The 18,959-nt window shown below is 34.5% G+C and overlaps 1 protein-coding gene across 4 annotated transcripts in view; it reads right to left on the bottom strand.

The window, feature by feature from the left end:
- Window positions 1-18,959, bottom strand: part of Cnot2 (CCR4-NOT transcription complex, subunit 2) — a 95,816-nt gene that overhangs the window by 48,514 nt on the left and 28,343 nt on the right. Inside the window, exon 1 of one of the 4 annotated variants that reach the window (XM_005374308.2) lies at window positions 8,463-8,614. The exons of the other annotated variants lie outside the window; for them this stretch is intronic. Coding sequence (XP_005374365.1) covers window positions 8,463-8,483 — 21 coding nt within the window. The 5' untranslated portion in view covers window positions 8,484-8,614. Of the gene's footprint in view, window positions 1-8,462; window positions 8,615-18,959 lie in introns of those variants that run through there. 4 annotated transcript variants of the gene reach the window in all.

Here is an 18,959-nt window from a genome sequence, read left to right as displayed (position 1 = left end):
AAAGAAAGAGTGGCACAAAAACCAAATTACTTTAAAATTTACAGAGACTTAATACATGTGAGATTATAAAAGTTTATTTCGCAAACATTAAGAACACACTTCTCTTTACAGCACCTTAGAATTTATGGGTCTAAATATAAGAAATAAGGAAGTTTAAAAAATGACATGAAACTTACATAATTCAATAAAATTTCAGCTCACTACCTGGGCATCTCACATCAGTTTTTACACATATGAATTAACTCAAATGGCTGTAAAGTAAACTCTTCTTTTAACGATGTTTGTGAAACATTCATCGTTAAAACCAATTATGGACTCCTAGAATTCCAAACCTGAAAACTGCACAGAATAAAAATTTCTTGCTTAAATACCACGCAAGATGAAACAACTCTAACAAATCAAAGTTCCTCTTCTGAGTACCCCAGCCTTACTTAAGGGTATGGCAGGGAAGTGGAGAAGGAAAGAAGAGGAGGAGAGAATATACAGGAATGCACTTTGGCTCACCTGCTCTTATACAGGAACTACATTAGCAGTGAGAATTCTTATAGAATTTCAATGAAAAAGAAAGGTCAGAAGAGAATATTCTGCTCTTCAAATATGAGACTTGTCCAGGATGGCGCTAGGATGAAAAAAAGAATTCTGATCCCGAGAGGGAGAGAGAGAACAAGCTTTTCATAAAGGTAAATTTGTCTTTTATTCTACATAGAACAATATAGCCAGGGATGGTGAAATTGGAAAGAAAACAAGCAGGAAAGTAAATGAACTAACCAGGCAAATACCAGTAGAAAGAGCACTTCCTTCAGAGGAAGACAGCAAGACCCTCTGTGGTAAAATGCAAATAGCATAAGTTTAGTAGTGAATGTTACGAATTTAAGTGAGAGATACAGTACAGGTAAGGCCCACATCATGCAGTACCTTGCAAGCCTGAAGGACTGCAGGTTTTATTTTGAGTAAGATGAAAAATCAAGACAGGCCTTTGGGGGAAGTTTAAAAATGACATAATTTGGCATGTAGTTTTAAAAACCGATTCTAGTTCATCCTGAGGGATGCACTAAGGAGATAATTACCATGGAAGAAGAAAAATGGGTGAAAAGGAAGGAGACAGATGAACATGGCTTAGAATTGAGAGACAGGCAGTGACAAGTGGTTGGATACAGGACATAGTTTGAAGGGCTGATATGATGGAATAAATCAATGAATAAATGGTAGTAGTACATAAAAGGGTATTGATATTTTCCTTCCGGCAGAGAATAAAGTTAGGGTACCTCAAAATTAATCTCTATCAATTTCAAAGAGGATATGTCAATACTACTTGAAATTACTATTATGCCATGCATGTTAAAGTCAATCTGAGTACATGGAAATTTTTTAAATTAGATAAATTACACTTTGGTGCTATTACCTGTTTTGTTTTGTTTTGTTTTGTTTTTTGTACGAGTGAATCTTTTTTTTTTGTTTGAGTAAGTACTTTGAAGATAATGATACCGAGTGTATTAACTTTTATTCTTATATTGTTATGAAATCTTATCATAAAATAAAAAGGACTAAAAGTTTGTTACTCTGGTGTGTATAATTTGTCAGCTTTTCCAAGCAAATATCCTACCAAAGCCTTAAAAATACTTTGGTACCTAACCACCTCTTAACTCTCACACCAGATTATAACAAGCAGAGATTGAGATTTTTCCAAGAAAGAATGATAAATATATGTACTCAAAACAATGTCTCTTAAGTTTTTTTTCAGAGGTCTAAAATATCTGATCAAGAAATTTTATCTTTCTTTTAACTCTACAAGAACCAAGCAACATATTCTAAAAAGTACCTAGACAAGTGAGCTTCCACTAATCCTATCAGCTCTATTCCAGAATGAGTGGCCTCAAAATTAGTTTACTCTTTCTTCATTATTTAGTTTGGACGAACTATAAATTCCCACGGCACAATATTCTCAACACTTGAAGTATTTCAATGCCAAATGCAGTAGTCAGAATAACTACAGAAAAAGAATCTGCAAAAATTCCAAATTTGAGATAATCTAATCAACTTCAGAGACAGTGAAGTAGCCCTTAATACAGAAATAAAAGAAACAGGAAGAAGGCACAGCCTGGAGCTTTTTAAATGGTCAAGGAAATAAAACTATGACACCTTTTAAATGTAACTTGAAATACATATATGTATAACTATCAACAGGAAAGGGTGAAAACAGACACAGATATTGTCCAAGGGCAGACAATATTTAATCAAGCACAAATGTGTTTCAGCAAAGCCACTACAGAGAACATGTGAAAACTTTTATTATCTAGAACCCTAGCAAATGCTATGCTAGGAATCCTAGACATGGAATGCTAGACATGGAATCCTATTTGCTTCAAACACATCCCATAGCAGAGTGTTCTCTTCCTGATAGCACAGATCGATTAACTTCAAAATCTTTCTCTATTCCTAACTCAAAGTTCTAGCAGCATATTGTGAAGAGTTGTCTAACATTTCCTCTTGGGAAATACAATGTAATAAACTAATATGTGAAACTGATTTGCTGAGTTATTTTCTTTTTCGGCACATCCACCAAATCTTATGGTTTTTCACAGTGGCATTTACATTTGTCTTTTATTGGCATTCTTCCGGTCCTCACCACAGTTTAAACTATGGACTAGGTGTTTTTTGTTTTAAGCTTAGTAACTAATCTCTCCTATTTCAGTGAACACTACTGAAGGTTTACTACAGGAATTATGCAGAAAATTTTGCTCATGAAAGCAATGAATAATAACTCCAGTCTTGAACAAGCTCACTGTCTAGGGAAGAGACAAACCTGTAAATAAACAAATACAATATGAAACTTTTGTATAGTCTCTAGAGAACCCAAATAAGGAAACATCTAACTTTGAGGGAAGCAGTGAAAAGTTCTACTATCAAAGAAGTAATGTATGGACAGAAGAGGGGGAGGAAGAGGAGACAGCAAGGGAGGGAGGAAAGGCAGGGAGAAGGAAGCAATGTGTGAAATAGGAGGGAGCAAACTGGCGTAAAAGAAAATATATGCAAGGGTTCACAAATGAGAGAAAGCCTAGGAAACAAGAAAACTTTTGAGGGGGCTAACCCAAGGAGAAATAGGCCAGCAGTGCCAGATGAGAAGTAAGGAGGGACTGCATGCGAGGCTAGAGAACAGCACACATGCAGGGAAACAGACTTTCCTCCACTAAAACGTTACTGCAACTTCTGTGATCTTCAACAGCTAACCCAAGCTAATCAAACGCTTAAACAGGACTCACCTCCTCAATGGCTTTCCATCTCTTTTGTCCTTTATTAGCATCAGCCACTTCAGCCACCAAATAAGGTTTTTATTAATCTATGCTTTATTCCCTTTAAATCTATTCTCCCACATCGAAGTGATTTACTTCCTTAAATAAAAACTTCCTATCTTTGTGGATCTGCAGATCAAAATTATTCAACAGCATTACAGAATCAGTAAACCTTAGAAGGTCCTATGTAATTACTCTGACTTCTGTACTCATAGGTGTCCCTCTTCAAAGCAATAAACTCTTGCCATACCTTCAGTTACTCTAACAAGCCCTCTCTCCCCCGCCTCAGGGCCTTTGCATATGCTGATACAGTTCCTTAGAGTACCTTTTCTCTCATTTTGCTTTGAAACTTCCATAATGAGTTCAAACTCCTGATGTGCACAGTCACTAAAAATACTCTATCATAGTTACAGCTATACAATAATAAAAATTACTTTTACTGGTCATGCACCAGGTAATATTCTAAATGTTTTAACCACTTAACAGTTTACCCCAAGCATCATTCAGGCAGTGTGTTTGTTTATATCTATACTGACTATCCCTACCATTGCTAGGGCAGGTGTCATTTCCACCAGTCAACTCCTGTAGTGAGTGAGTTTGATGAAACTGTCATTTTCATATTTCCTGTTATATTATAAAAGTTAATTTTTAAAAATATGCAATTTTTGGTCATCCTGTAGTAATGAGACTGCTAAGTGGTTAAAATTTACCTGTGTAATCATCACAATGCTATGAGGTCAAAATAAACTATCCCTGAGAAAGCTAAAGGCTACAGAGGTTGGGAAACTTGCCCAAGGTTATGTACATAAGTGCAGCGATGGGTACTGATCCCAGATGGTCTATTAGAGCTCCTTTTAAGCACTGTAGTACACTGACAATCAAAACATACAACTTATAGCTTATTCTGTGTTTTTTCCTGAGTGAAAAGCAGAAAGAATAAAAAAAACCCTTATTTTGTGAGAAATACTGGTAAGTACTTTATGCCATAATCAAGTATCTGTGTGTGTGTGACAGAAAAACATCACATCAGCAGAAGAAAGAGAATGTACTGACTACAGTTATAAAAAAAAGAGCCAGCCTCTACAAGAGTGGTCATTCTTATTTTAGAGATAGTTAACTTTAGAACAAGATTGTGCTTTTTAAAAAAATTATGTGAATTAAAAATCATTTACCTATGACTCATTCTGAGTAACATCTTGACCACTCTTTTAAGATTATGATGCACAGTGTATTAACTATTGTTACTCTCTATTTTATATTTTATTTTTTCATAGAAGAGTGCTTTTTTGTAATTTCTTTGTGAACATCTACTTGTATTACATTTAAAAAAAAAAGGTTGCATGCCCATCACATGGAAGGCCTTGGATTCGAGTCCAGGCAACAAACACACAAACACATACACACACACATACACACACACACAGAGCAATTAACTAAAGGAAGGCTTCAGGTTAAGTAGAAACATTTAAAAATTATACACATCCTATTTCCACATACCAAATGAACATTTTTAGGACTTTCTAAATATAGTGAACATAATTTAATGCTCCAAGGGATTAGGATGATAATAACCAAATTCTACATTTCATTACAAAGCCAGTAAAAGAGACAATGCAGCATTAAATAAGCATGATACATCTACAAACTCGATTTTTTTAGAAAGGGAAAATCCCCATTAACAACTTTTTGTTTTGGATTATCTCCTTAACGGAGACAGCAGTTTTACTGCTGACATACTGATACAAGTATTTTATTATAAAATCAGTTATATCAAAAACATTAAAAGTATCTGTATTACGAGGTTTCACTGCTTCAGTGGCACCAGATTTCCATTCCTGGCTGGAGTTTGTATTCACTTTGCATTCTAAGGGATAGCATGCCAACTGAAGGTCAGACCGTGCCTGAGAAGCAAGAAACACACTGTCCCTTTCTTAAAGTTCTTCTAGTGGAGATTTTAGTAATTTACTCTGATGGCTAAAACACATTTTAACTTCTAACTTTCCTTCCCAATTCCATTTTCAATATCAGCACACTTCATAAACATATATGCATAATTTCTCACTTATCTACAAAGTAGGTAGAAGCTAACTAATAAAACTTATAGCCCAGTGTACTTAACATGTATCTGACTTTACCAAGAGGTAATCAGTGAATTAATGTTTGAAAGTAATCGTGAGAAGTCATAATATCCAAAGATAATCTAGCATTTTTACAAATGCCCTTTAGAGGGAAAAACAGGATAGGCAAATCTAACTGGAAGACTGCCCAAATTCTATGGAACTAGAATATGCCTATATTAAACAGTATATTGCTACAACCTGAAAACACTATATAACCCAAGAAGTTTTGAGAGCCTTTTCCTAACTTACAACCATTACAAATAATTTTAAACTTATTTAATTCCTCAAAAAGACTTTTTAAAAAAGCAATGAATTTAAAGAGAAAAAAGCTCACAAACAGAAAATAAAAAAATTCTACCTTCTCAATAAAGATTTTAATAACTGAAAATCTTTAGAAAAGAACAATTGCCGGTACTCAGGAGGCTGAGGCAGAAGCATCGCCATGACTTTGAGGCCAGCCTGGGCTAACTAGTAAACTCAAGGCCAACCTGCACTACATACCAAGACCTTGTCTCAAAAACAAAGCAAAAACAAACAGACAAAAAAAAAAGAACAAAAAACAAAAAAACAAAAAGAAAACCCCAAGTGATCTCCTTTTGTATAAGAAACATATTACCCAAACTCCTCCTGGTCCTAGATCACTCTGGGGCTTGTTATTTCTAATATGATACAAGTACAGTGAATAGTTCATGAATTTGCCTACGACAGATCTAAAAAAAGTGAAGGTTTAAGATCTTTTGGGAGGGTTTAGATTTTAAAAATCTAAAATTTCTAATCATCAAATCAAGAGCATAAAAATAAATAAAAGCAACTCCTATAGCAGTTTTGGAAAATACAAAAAGCCCAATAAATAATCAACAGAAAGCCTTAATGACTACTGAAGGCAGCTAACAGGTAGAGATGCACAAGAAATACAACTCCAATTGGGAGGTTCTTTAGCGGAAAACTAGGGCCTGTACAAACATTTCCTTAATCATTATTTTCAGAAAGTAGCCTGCCACAGAGTACTTTTCAAGAATTACAGAAATATTTTGTGTATTTCTCAAGAGCTTATTTTTAACACCCCTCCCCAAACAAATCCTAAATCAAAACAATGAAAAAACCCTAAAACTCTGTAAGTCGGGCAAAATGGAGGGAGCAGGGACAGTCATCATCACTCTTCTGTACTTTGGTGTCTGAAGCAGCTTTATTTAGATGCAACCCCCAAAACCATGGATACCACATCCCTTAACATGCAAAAATCTACACATTCCATAGAAAGGATTACTAAAACATCTATAAATGCCACTTGTCAATTTGGTTTTGATCTAGGAGTATGCCCTTTATGCTTCAATTTGGATACATGGATTTTGTTGTTTTCCATAATCCTAATAGATGCAGCAATAAGCCTCATACAGATTCAAATTTGAATCACCAACAGATAAGCTTTAAAAGGTAGGCTGCACCATTCTAAAACCAAAGCTCAAAGCGTTCAAAGTCTTAACCCATAGGAAAAAAGAGTTAACACTCATACACCATAATTACAGATGAAAATTCACATTATAGAGGGCTGGGGGTTTAGCTCAGTGGCACAGCGCCTCCTGGCAAGCGCAAGGTTCTGAGTTCAATCCCCAGTACTGCAAAAAAAATAAAATAAAATTCACATAATAGAGAACAAAATTAAAGAAAGAAGTAATTTTCCCTTAAATATTAGGACATAAAATTGCAAAATATAAATAAAAGAGATGTAACAGTAAAAAACTTCTAAGCGTAGGATATGAAACAAATCCTCTAAGCATAAAGGAAATACTCAATGAAAGTGAGTGTTTTTCAGTTAATCCTTAAAAGGTGGGGAGGACTGGTCTAATAAAAAGGAAGGGGAGAAGGGATTTTCAACATGTACAGAAAAAAACTGATCTATGTTGTTACTTTGATGAAGGATCTAAGTAAATTTAAAATAACTATGACTTTAAGAAAGTGGGAGATAAACTGAGGATTCTTTATATGTAAGATCTTTGCTCACACCTGAAATAGTGGGTGCTCTAATTTCTGTAAACCTCACACATTCTCTGATGTTACCTCTCATAAGCTGCATCAAAAACCTGTTTTTCCTGAATTTGATTTCAAACATCTTGTTATGTGCAAAAGAACCTACACATCACATGAACATGAATTATATAGAATATACCTGGACAAGTTAAGGAAATAATTTTCAAACACTTTCTGAAAAGCAAGAGCCTTAAGAGGTAGAAACAGTTGGAAAGGTAAGGAAGACCCAAGGTGCATTCACACAAAATTATTTCTAAAAATCACATCTTAAGACAAAAAGAATCTGTAACACTAGATCACAGTTTTTGGTACAAGGAAAACAAACAGAAAATGACAAGGCCTTCGGCAATCAATCTGTCATGTGTTCTCTCTCTCTCTCTCTCTCTCTCTCTCTCCCTCCCTCCCTCTCCCCCTCTCTCACACACACACAATTTGGTGAATATATTCAATCAACAAATACTGCTGTCTGTACACCACATATTGTGCCTGCACTGTGTCTATACTTGTTTTTGTTAGCTTTAAACCTGTAAGTTAGCAGAAATGTCCCCTAGTCCTCCTGTCAAGCCTTCAAAGATACTGCAGGTTTCTATTCCTATAGAAATCCAAAACATTTAACTACTTGCCTAAAACCTCAAGAAAAAAGTAGCAGCTTTTAACTTGATCCTTCTGAGATCATGTTACATTTGGCAAAGTTGCATTCTATGGATATAGGCCTTCCCTCACTTTTTTCTTAGTTTCTTTTCTAAACATGAGTTTTCTGGTCCTGCTACACTCTGCGGAGAACACAAAGTTTTTATAAAAAAAAATTTCTCTATATTATGATATTATTCTTCAACTTAAAAATATTTTCACAACACTAGACTTTTATGTAATTATTTATGAGACAATTTTTATGAAGAAAATAATTTATAAGAAAATTATTATTTCTAAACTAACAACTCACTCGTAAATGGCCCAACATCCACCCTCAAAATATTGATGACCGTACCGTCGTTTCCCCCAGCTTTTCCCACAGCATACTTACCTGCGCAAGTTCTTTCAACATTTGCTACTTTGGGGATTTGAAAGCTCAGAGCTGGAGGCTGAAGTGAAGAAGGAAAGGTTGGAGGGTGAGCCATGGCACCAGCCCCACACTAGGAGCTCCCCTGAGATATTACAGCAGGGTTGACACCATAGTTCTGAAGTTCAAACTCCAGCAAACGATAAGAAAGGAGTCCAACCAGAACATGATAAACGATGGAATTCTTCTGCTCTTTGAAAAATAAGGAAATCATGCTATAAAGATCTGAACGTCCAGTTTCAACATTATGACTCCCTGTTCAACTCTTCACTATTACCCAACCCCAGAATCATCTTTTAGATTTCACTAAAGAACAGAAAGCAGAGATCTCTATAAACCTGTGCACTTTTCCAGAAAATGCAAAAACACAGCTTACCTGGCCATCATGAAACATCTTAAAACAATATGTTTAAAACTCTGGCTATCTGCTCCTTGTATAATCCCTTGCTTTCTTGAGTATTCAACATTAAGTCTAAGGACCTCATACATGCTAATGTCATCTAGGAGAAACAAAGTTTGATTCAAGCTGCACTTCCTAAAACTGAACAACTGAATTTATAAAAAGTAGGGATAACTCTGGAGTAAGTATAATCCTTGGGAAGAAATTAATCTAAGTGTTCTATTTGTTGTGCTCAAATAAGCACTATCCCATTAGAGGGACAGTTTATCAAACTAAATAATAAAGAGAAAAATAAAGATTTTAGTAAACAAATTATCGGAAAATAGCACTTAAGAGACATATGCAGTGTCATAAACAATGAAGCCCCCCCCACTGCTGGATGAACACAGGCACTTGTGCATGCTAGGGAAACACACTGCCTCTGAGCTACCACCTCAAGCCTTATTAACTTTTTTTGTGTGCCACGTTGGTAATCGAACTCAGGTCCTTGCGTTTGCCAGGCAGGTGCTGTGCCACTGAGCTACATCCCTGGCCCCATTATTAACTTTTATAACCTCAAGTATTCAATTACTTTTATTTCCCTTACTTAAAATTACCCCTTCCCTCAACCATTTACATTCAGTTTCCTTTATCTTTTCTCAATTGACACTTTATACCTGTTTTCACAGCACTAATGTCTTGCTAAATACACTAGAGAATGTCTTGTAATTTTGATGTCTGATATTTTCTCAGAATCAAACTGAGATTATATGTTTTTAATATAACACCACCACAAATGTGCTACAACCTCAAATGAATCATATGTGATGTACATATATTCCAATATGTGAGCAATGTATTAATATACCTTATTCTAGGTGATACTTTGATCTTGGTTAAGGTGGCATATTTGCCATACTTTTTCCAACATAAATATTCTTCTGTTTTGAAATAATGTTTTGGAGAAGTACTTTGAGAGCATGCAAATATCTACTTGTTCTTGAACTTCTGCCCAGTAACTATAGCATTCATCCATGGATACTGTGGCATTCTAATGGTGATTTTCTATTTTTCTCATTCCTTCTATATTTGTTAGCAGAAATGCTTTTGCAAAGTCAGTCCCTGATTTTTAAAAGACCTCTTAAATACAATGAACATAGAGCAAAGACTATCTAGCCCAAAGTAATATAGATAGAAGTGAGAATAATGACTCAAACTCAAAATTCTTTAGCAATCATTCTTTTAACTTTATCACAGTCCCTTTGTCCTGGCAGAAAAGATTTAAAATTTCACACACCCCAAGCATCTTTCATATTTCTGGCCCTAAATTAAAAATTTTTTCCCCTTTTTTTTAAATTGAAAAAGTATCTTCATATTTTCATTAACACTTTACAACTCTAATTTATTAAGCCACATTAAACAGTAAGGATATAATACTATTCTATGCTGAACAACACAGTATTTTATTTTGGTTCTGATTTTCTGAGACAGGTTCTTATAATTTTGTCCAGGCTGGACTCAAACTCACAATCCTCCTGCCTCAACTTCCTGCCTGAATCCTGGGATAACAGGCACGCACAACAATGCCAGCTAACTCAGATTTTTAAAGTAAGGAATGTTAATTGTAACACTATTACCTTAGACAGGGACATGACTGACCACTGAACTTATGGAGCTATCTATTAGACTCTAGGAAATCTTGAGGGAGGCAATTAGGATAAAACACCTGAAAGAAACACAGGAACAACTCACAGGGCTGGGAATTATTTAGGCTCCTTCCTATAGGTACTCAGATAACATACTCAGAAAAGTACTGCTTCAGTAGTTGAAGAAAAATGAGCCCTAATATAAAGGTTATTCAATGGGAAAAGGATTGAGAGATAGAGTGATGGGACAGGGAGCAGCGAGGAAGGGGATGTAGAAAGAATTTAGGATGTGTTATGTACATGTAACAACTCTCCACAATGAATGTAATCATTACATACTACAAACATGTACTAAAAATGCACATGTACCAAAAAAAAAAAAGGAAATCTCAAAAAGATCAAGTAGATCAAATACTTTCTAAGTAACTTAATTAAACCCCCACAAATCTCAAGAATTAACAGAAATAAATATATACAGTCCACCAAAAAATGTATACATACTTCAGGAAAACCAAACTGTATAAACATTTTAATACTAAATTTATTGAGACATCATGAGATTAATACAAGTTGCTTTTGGCCTCTACAATTACAAGAGATGCTCAAAGTGGTGGCTATTAGTTTCCAAATATTAATTATTTTTCTTTTCCTGAAGTATACATTATTTTCGTGGACTCTGTATATTACAATAAAAATCCCAAGAATATGTACTTAAACTAAAATCATCTGCTATTCAAAGCAATAAAATATAACAGATAAAAGGTAGCAGGGAAAAAACTACAAAAATCAAGAGAACACACACAGAATGACACAAAACTTATACAAAAGGATAGTAGACAATGACCTTAAAAGTTATAATTAGGCTTCATATTTAAAACACGGGAAGACTGGCATACTGAAAAGATAAGCAAACTTGAAATCATAACAACAGGTATCGTTAAAAAAATGAAGAGAGGGGCTAGGGATTTCGCTCAGCGGCACAGCGCCTGCCTGGCAAGTGCAAGGTCATGAGTTCAATTCCTGGTACCGGAAAAGAACAAAAACCAAAAAAATTAGAAGAGAAAAAATAAAGCATCTGTAAGCTGGGTACAACTTCAAGGCACTCACAAGTATGTGCAATTGGAACTGCCAGAGAACAGCAAATACAGAAAAAAAACATATAAAGAAGCAAAGGACAAAAAAAAAATCCCCAAATTTGTTAAAAACTATAAGGAACACAACTTCAAGAAATACAACAAACCCCAAACAATAGTGATGAAAAAATTAGACCAAGACAGATCAAAATCAAAACTATCAAATGAAAAAAATATAGATATATATCCCCTAACTAAAACAAGGACAAATTTTTAAATTCTTAATAAAGGCCAAAGAGAAAAAAACATATGTACAACAGATTTTTCAAAAGAAATCATTCTGAAGACATGGAAGCATCATCTTTAAAATTCTAAAAGGAAAATTGTTAACTATAAATTTCTTAACTCAGCAATCTTTGAAAATGGAGATGAAATAAACTTTTCAGACACAAAAAAATACTAAAAGTACCATAAGATATGTGTTAAGGAACTGGCATGGTGGCGCACGCCTGTAATCTTAGCACTTGGGAAGCTGAGGCAGAGGATCGTTCCAAGTTCGAGGCCAGCCTGGGCTATAAAGTCAGCTCAAGGCCAGCTTAAACTGCACAGCGAGACCTTGTCTCAAAAAGGCAAAAAAAAAAAAAACCATCAGGAAAAAAATGTTTTTAGTTCCTTAACTAGAAGGGAAATGGTAACAAAGAAAGTAGAAAGAAAAATGAAACAGAAGGAAAAGGGAGGGAAGAAAAAAAGGAAATAGGAAAGAAAAGAGCCACCAAACCTACAGAGTTGTAGATAATGATAAAAAAAAAAACAAAAACTTATCATTACTTCTCAAAATTACAACAAACAAGATTATGTAAACAGAATAATCATTTCCCTTAGGAAGTAAAATTTTAACCAAGAGCTTGAAAAATATGTGTATGTGTGCATGTATTTCTTAGTATATCAAACTATTAAAAAAACAAAATGCTCCACTCAGAAACAAAACTGCTGCATGAGATAGGGATTCAAATATTTATTATCTACTATATGCCAGATACTACTTTTGAATAGAAATACAATAGTGAACAAAGTAGTTTAAATATACTGCGGAGCCTGACAGGAATAAAGGGAAACTGAGCAAATATTTTAAGCACATAAACAAATAATTGGTATTCTAGTAACCACATTCTGTAATCATACTGGGTGGCACTGTATGTCTGTAATCCAAGCACTACGAGAGGCTGAGGCAGGAAGGGCACAAATTTGAGTCCAGCCTAGGTAATTTAGTGAGATTCCATCTCAAATTAAAAAATAAAAAGGGCTGGGAATGTAGCTTGGTGCAAGGGTCCTCAGTTCAATGCCCAGTACCAAGACCAAACAAAAAAAGAATGAGTACGGAAAAAAAGGGGCAGTCAGCAATAAAAAGGCAAAAAGAAAAACTTTGCAAAATCTAAATACACTTAAGATCAAGGGACATTAAAATAAACAGACCTTAGAAAGTAAAGTAAAAGCACCGAAGATTAGTGACGAACACAAAACAGAAACAAATTTAAAAATTACCCACAGTAAGCTAAAAGTTGATTCCTCATAAAATTGACAAATCTCTGACATATAAGTGAAAAATACACATGGTAAGCACTCTTAAAAATGAGAAGAGTTTTGCAGAGAAAAAATATACTAAAAAGTAGCATACTTTACCCTAATAAAATATACCTCAAAAATTCCCTTATCAAACATCGTATCTAATGGTAACAACTTAAAACTTTCCCTGTAAGGTAAGTAACAAGAGACAGATTACTATTAACATTTCTTTTCAACAGTGCATCAGAAGTACCAGTGAGCAGAAAAGAAATGCAAGCCATAAAAATTACAAACTTTCAAAACTGTCATTTCCAAATCATATGTATATATACATGAAAACACAAGAAAATCCCCCTCTAAGAAAGTTAAGCAACCTTGATAGACATAAAAAGCCAATTTAAAAGGGTAACTATCTTTCAGTTTAGCAGAAGCACTGTAAAGTACAATCTTAAAAAATACCATTTACAACTCTGACTACAAACTTACAAGTCTAATGTTAAAAAATATAAAACGGAGAGAAAGTACAAAAGACCTCAGAATATAAATTCATAGATAGAAAGAATATCATAAACCTATGATATTTTTCCCCAATAGTAATCAAGGCAGTGTGACTGCACTAGTAAATTCAATACTTTTTTTGTTGGAGGAGTCTCCTTTCTAGAATATTCTGAATTTATCATAGAGCAAAATGGTTAAGCCATTTATGAAAACCAAGGTTAACAGCAAGACATAAGTATTGAACATAAAGGCATAGGAATTTTAAAAACACATTGGCACAGCACAAACACATAAAAATAATAGAACAGAGACAGAAGACACAAACCTATGCAAATAAACATGTTGACAACATAGCTGGGAGACAAAAAAAAAACAAAAAACAAAAAACAAAACAAAACAAACAAACAAACAAACAAAAAATGAGGCTGGGGATTTAGCTCAGTGGCAAAAGCATCCACCTGGCAAGCGCAAGGTCGTGAGTTCGGTTCCCGGTACCGGAGAAAAACCAAAAAAAACATAGCTGGGAGAACTAGCACTATTGATTAGTTAAAAGTAGAACAAACTGATACATCATGTTAATGATTTGACTAAAGAAGAGAGTAAAGGAAACTGGGTTCCTTAACCATATATAAAAATAAATTCTGGATGGATTAAATTTAAATATGAAAGGTAAAACAAAAAAATCTAGACTTCATTGGAGAACATCTCATTTACTTAGGAAAAATGTCTCAGACACCATCTAAATAGATTGAGAAAAAAGTTAAATTCTGACATTATTAAATAACTCAGAACAAACACTGTGGACAGAACTCAAAATTGGTACAAATGCTCCCAACCATATTCCTAGAAGACTTCTTATGAATTTAATATTCCTGAAATATTAGGATATAGGTTTTTAAAAGATATCATCTCTAATTTCATGTAAGTTCCCTCTTCTGTTTTCACATTGAGCTTGAAAACACAACTTGTTTTCTGAGATTTTTTTTGGCCCCATCCCTCTCTTCCACTTCTATATGCACTTTATTTTCCCAATGTCTCTGATGCTCATGTCCTATTCTGTTCTGATTTCTCTCCTTGTGAGAGTCCAAAAGGAAACACTAATAGGTCATTCTCAAAAGTTAACAGATCTAGCCTGCTCCTGTCACTTTAGTCTTATCACAGGTCCCTTTTGCAACCTAATGTGGTTGACAAAATCTATCTCAAACTGGCTAACTGTACTTACCAATGAATACCTACTGGGTACTTCAAGTGTTTCTACTCCCGCTCCATCACACAATGTGTCTTTCTACATTTTTATCCACAAAAACTGATGTCATCCTTTTGTTAGTTCTCATCTGCCTGTATTTTGGGGTTCCTTTTACCAAGTCACCAAAGATGCAAAAAAATTGTTTGTTGCAAAATTTTCATGAGTTTTGGTTTTATAACCTAGCTTTTCTATTTTTATGAGAGACTTCAGACGATTAAAAATAAATAAGTTGCCACATAAAGTCTCTGAGAGATTTGGTTTTTTTTTTTGTCTTTTTGACACAAGGTGTCACTATGCAGTTCAGGGGGTCTTGAACTCACTTTGTAGCCCAGGCTGGCCCCAAACTTGCAATGATCCTCCTGCCTCTGCCTCCCAAGTGCTCGGATTACAGGCGTAATGCCATCACGCCTGGCTCTCTGATAGTATTTTAAAAGGTAATTTTACTTGCTTCTATATTTTCTCTGGTTCACAGATGTATTTGTAGTACTATGTTAATTTTCAATTTAATGAATACATATATTCCACACTCATAATTGAAGCAGATCACTTATATGTATTTTTCTGAAAGAGAATATTTAATGTTTTATGTATAAAACCCAGGGCATAAATTCTCAAAAGTACCACAGGGAACACACAAGGGTGCCACCAGATTATTTTAAATCTTGGAAAACACAATAGCAGTTGTCAGATACCATGTCAACTACTTACTATAAATGATCTGGCCTAAATACTTAGCAGAATTTCTTTTGGCCTAGATGTACTATAGGAAAAAAATTATCAAGATACTAAAGGGTGTCATAAAGCAAGGGTCTTAGTGAAACTTGCATCATATTATAAAATGTAATTAGAAGAGCAACTTCAACTTAGCAGCTGTATTATTCCAAGCCAACAGAACATAAATTATCCATTCTGAGTTTTTTTTTTTTACTACCTTTCTCTTTATCTGGCTAGATACAGTAAGTCACAGCCATCTGTTGATTTTAAGAATTTCAAGAAGAAAGAAAAGAAAATTGTAAACCAGTGCCCTGGATTCAGACATGCACTTTTAAAACTCATCTCTTCACACAGGCACTTTTACCTAACACCAAACAGCAACAATAACTCAAACCTCCATTCTTTTTCTCTGGGCACCAGATCTATCCTGATAAATTTTCATCTGTTAAGTATATTCCAGTATTAAACGTTCTTTACATTTATTATGTATCTTTAACATACTGTATGCTGTAGACGCTAAGACTTGATGCTAATACTATTTTTAACCACAGTAGAAGGTAGCCATAAAAAGTCACAAGCTACCTATGCTATAACTATGACTAAAATATCATCACTTTTAAGTTCCATCCTGGACTGCATAGAGATAAAACTTTCAATAATATGTAATATACAAAAAAATGGAAAGTGGCACTTTATTGTTTATTTACACTTATATTTTTGCTCCAGTACAAAGGAAAATGTTAACTTGTATGGTACTACATAAAGCTTACATACCAAATAGGAACGTCTATTGGTACATTTATACATGTTACATAATCAGATAGCTTGTGCTACAAATGCTTTATATTATACAAAATCTTTGGTAAGAAGTCAGATAGGTGCTGAGTCCTTATGCAGCATCTGAGAAGGTACTTAGGGTTTTGGATGGACTGGAAACTCTATTTTTTTTTCCTTTTCTTTTGAATATATCACCATAGGCAAAATAAGTAAGCTGTAAAATACACATTCATTAAAAACAAAGACAATAAATCACATCTGCAGGTATACAGTCACTAGTACACCTGAAAAGACACACCAAACCATTAAGAATAAAGTTGTAAATGTGAGCTTTCAAACTGCATTTTATATCTTTTGTATTTTTCTTCAACATTTTTGCAACTGAGACATCTATTACTTCTATGGTTTAAAAACTCAATATACCGGAAATGACTTCATATTGAAAAGTCCTATGCAAAGTAATAAGAGTGAAATATCTCAGAAATATTAGTAATGAGTTATCTAGCACATTTCCCTATTTCATCTTTTCCACTGTTCCACTGTTTTACTTAGCTTCATTGAAAAACTATGCATTGAGCAAGTATCTTTATATACTAAGCACTATGCTTGGTATGGGCAGTATCAAAATAAATACAGTCCTACTTTTCAGTAAGTGTAACACATAAAGCAGCATCGTCTAATGTAATTTTCTGCAGCGATGGAAACATTCTAATCTACACTGTTCAACATAGCAGGCATCAGCAGCGTGTAGCCATTGAGCGTTTGAAATGTGACTTTGTGCAACTGAAGAGCTACAATTTTAATATTACTTAATTTAAAAAGTCATTTGTGGCTAGCGCCGAAAGTACTAGACAGTACAGTTCTATAGGGAAACAAAGACAAATTAACAGAGAACTGCAGTATACTATGGCAAACACTAAACAAGAAGTGTGCGGAAGACAAAGGAACGGTGAGCCCATTACAGAATGATTTCTGGAAAAACTGCAATTTGAATTCTTGAGTTATGTGAAAGTAAGACATTAAATGAAGGAAACCAATACAAGGGAAAGCTTGAAGTGTAAAAGCGCGTAACAGGGAAACAAAGTTTTTTACTACCAAGTGGAAAAACCCCCTATAGGGAGTAACAGAAAAGGTAAAACAAAACAAAACACGGGAGAACAGAACATAGTAAAACTATGTGTGATGTGTGCTGGTGAACCTTTTAGAGCTTGCAGCAATAACAAACAGTCTGCTGTGGCACTCGTGCCATAGGTTTGCCACCATTGGTCTAGGAGCTTGAGTAAGAAAGTCACTGATTAGTGACAACAGTTACTAAGATAATTTATATTTCTGCATGCTAATATCTAGGATAAATTAGTAAATTAGAGGAAGAAAATTCTAGCAAAAAAAAAAAAGGAAAGAAGAAAGATTGTATCTCTTTCGAAATAGCTTCATAACCCTCCCAAGACAAATGAAGTGTGAACCATTTAATAAACTCTTACCTAATACACCAACCTACATATGCAAATAAACTTCAACTATTGTATCTAAACTTCAAAAATCTAACTGTGCTTAAATGTGCAGTGAGAAAGTAAACATACAAGTAGATACCACCATAAAAAAACAGTACTTCAACCCACGCCAATCTTGAAAACTACCTTAGGGGCTGGGGATTTAGCTCAGTGGCAAAGCACCTGCCTGGCAAGCGCAAGGTCGTGAGTTCGGTTCCTGGTACCGGAGAAAAACCAAACCAAACAAAACAAAACAACAACAAAAAAACTACCTTTACCACAGAGCTAAGAAAAAAGGCATCTTTCTGAACTAATAAATTTTGAAGGCTTTAATTCTGAGGTTTTAATTATGCCTATAAGGAAATGAGTAGAGAACTGCTATTCTTGTTATATTCTGGAATATTATCCCATTCTCAGGATGCTTCAAGAATCAAGTGTTCTCCAAAAGCTAAGGCCCTCAAAGATAAATGAAAATAGTTATAAATATGGATAAAGGGAAATCTTACTTTAACCATGAAAAATAAAATGCCTCCAAGAATTTTTAAAAATTGAAATTGATTTTATCTAAGAATATACAGACTCTACAATACAAATGTTATTTTGGTGATTTAACATTCCTTTGAATATTATGCTGTGAATCCCATATGCTCTTAATATATTATCATAGCACTCAACAGGAAATTGTATCTAGACATGTCCTTTTCAGGGGAGGCTTTCTTGGTCTTTTTGAGACAGGGTCTCACTATGCAGTTCAGGCTGGCCTTGAGCTCACTTTGCAGCCCAGGCTGGTCTCGAACTTGGAATGATCCTCCTGCCTCAGCCTCCTGAGTGCTGGGATCACAGGCATGCACCACTACGCCTGGCCCAGAGGAGGTTTCAAAAATAATTTTACAATCCAGATTTAAACAACTGTAACAGAATATTTCAATATGCATCAAGCAACATTATACAACAACTAAAGAGAAAAAGCAAACTATATTCAGTCAGCAAAACTAACCAAAAAAGTATTTTTCTAGTAAGCTCAAAAACCTGTATTACAAGTAATGTGACTGGGACAACAATGTTTTCAGAGTAG

Source organism: Chinchilla lanigera, unplaced genomic scaffold (assembly GCF_000276665.1).
Source record: "Chinchilla lanigera isolate Chin_1 unplaced genomic scaffold, ChiLan1.0 scaffold00004, whole genome shotgun sequence".
Taxonomy (NCBI): Eukaryota; Metazoa; Chordata; class Mammalia; order Rodentia; family Chinchillidae; genus Chinchilla; species Chinchilla lanigera.
Note: the sequence above shows the minus strand (reverse complement) of the source record. Positions and strands in the feature narration are given on the sequence as shown.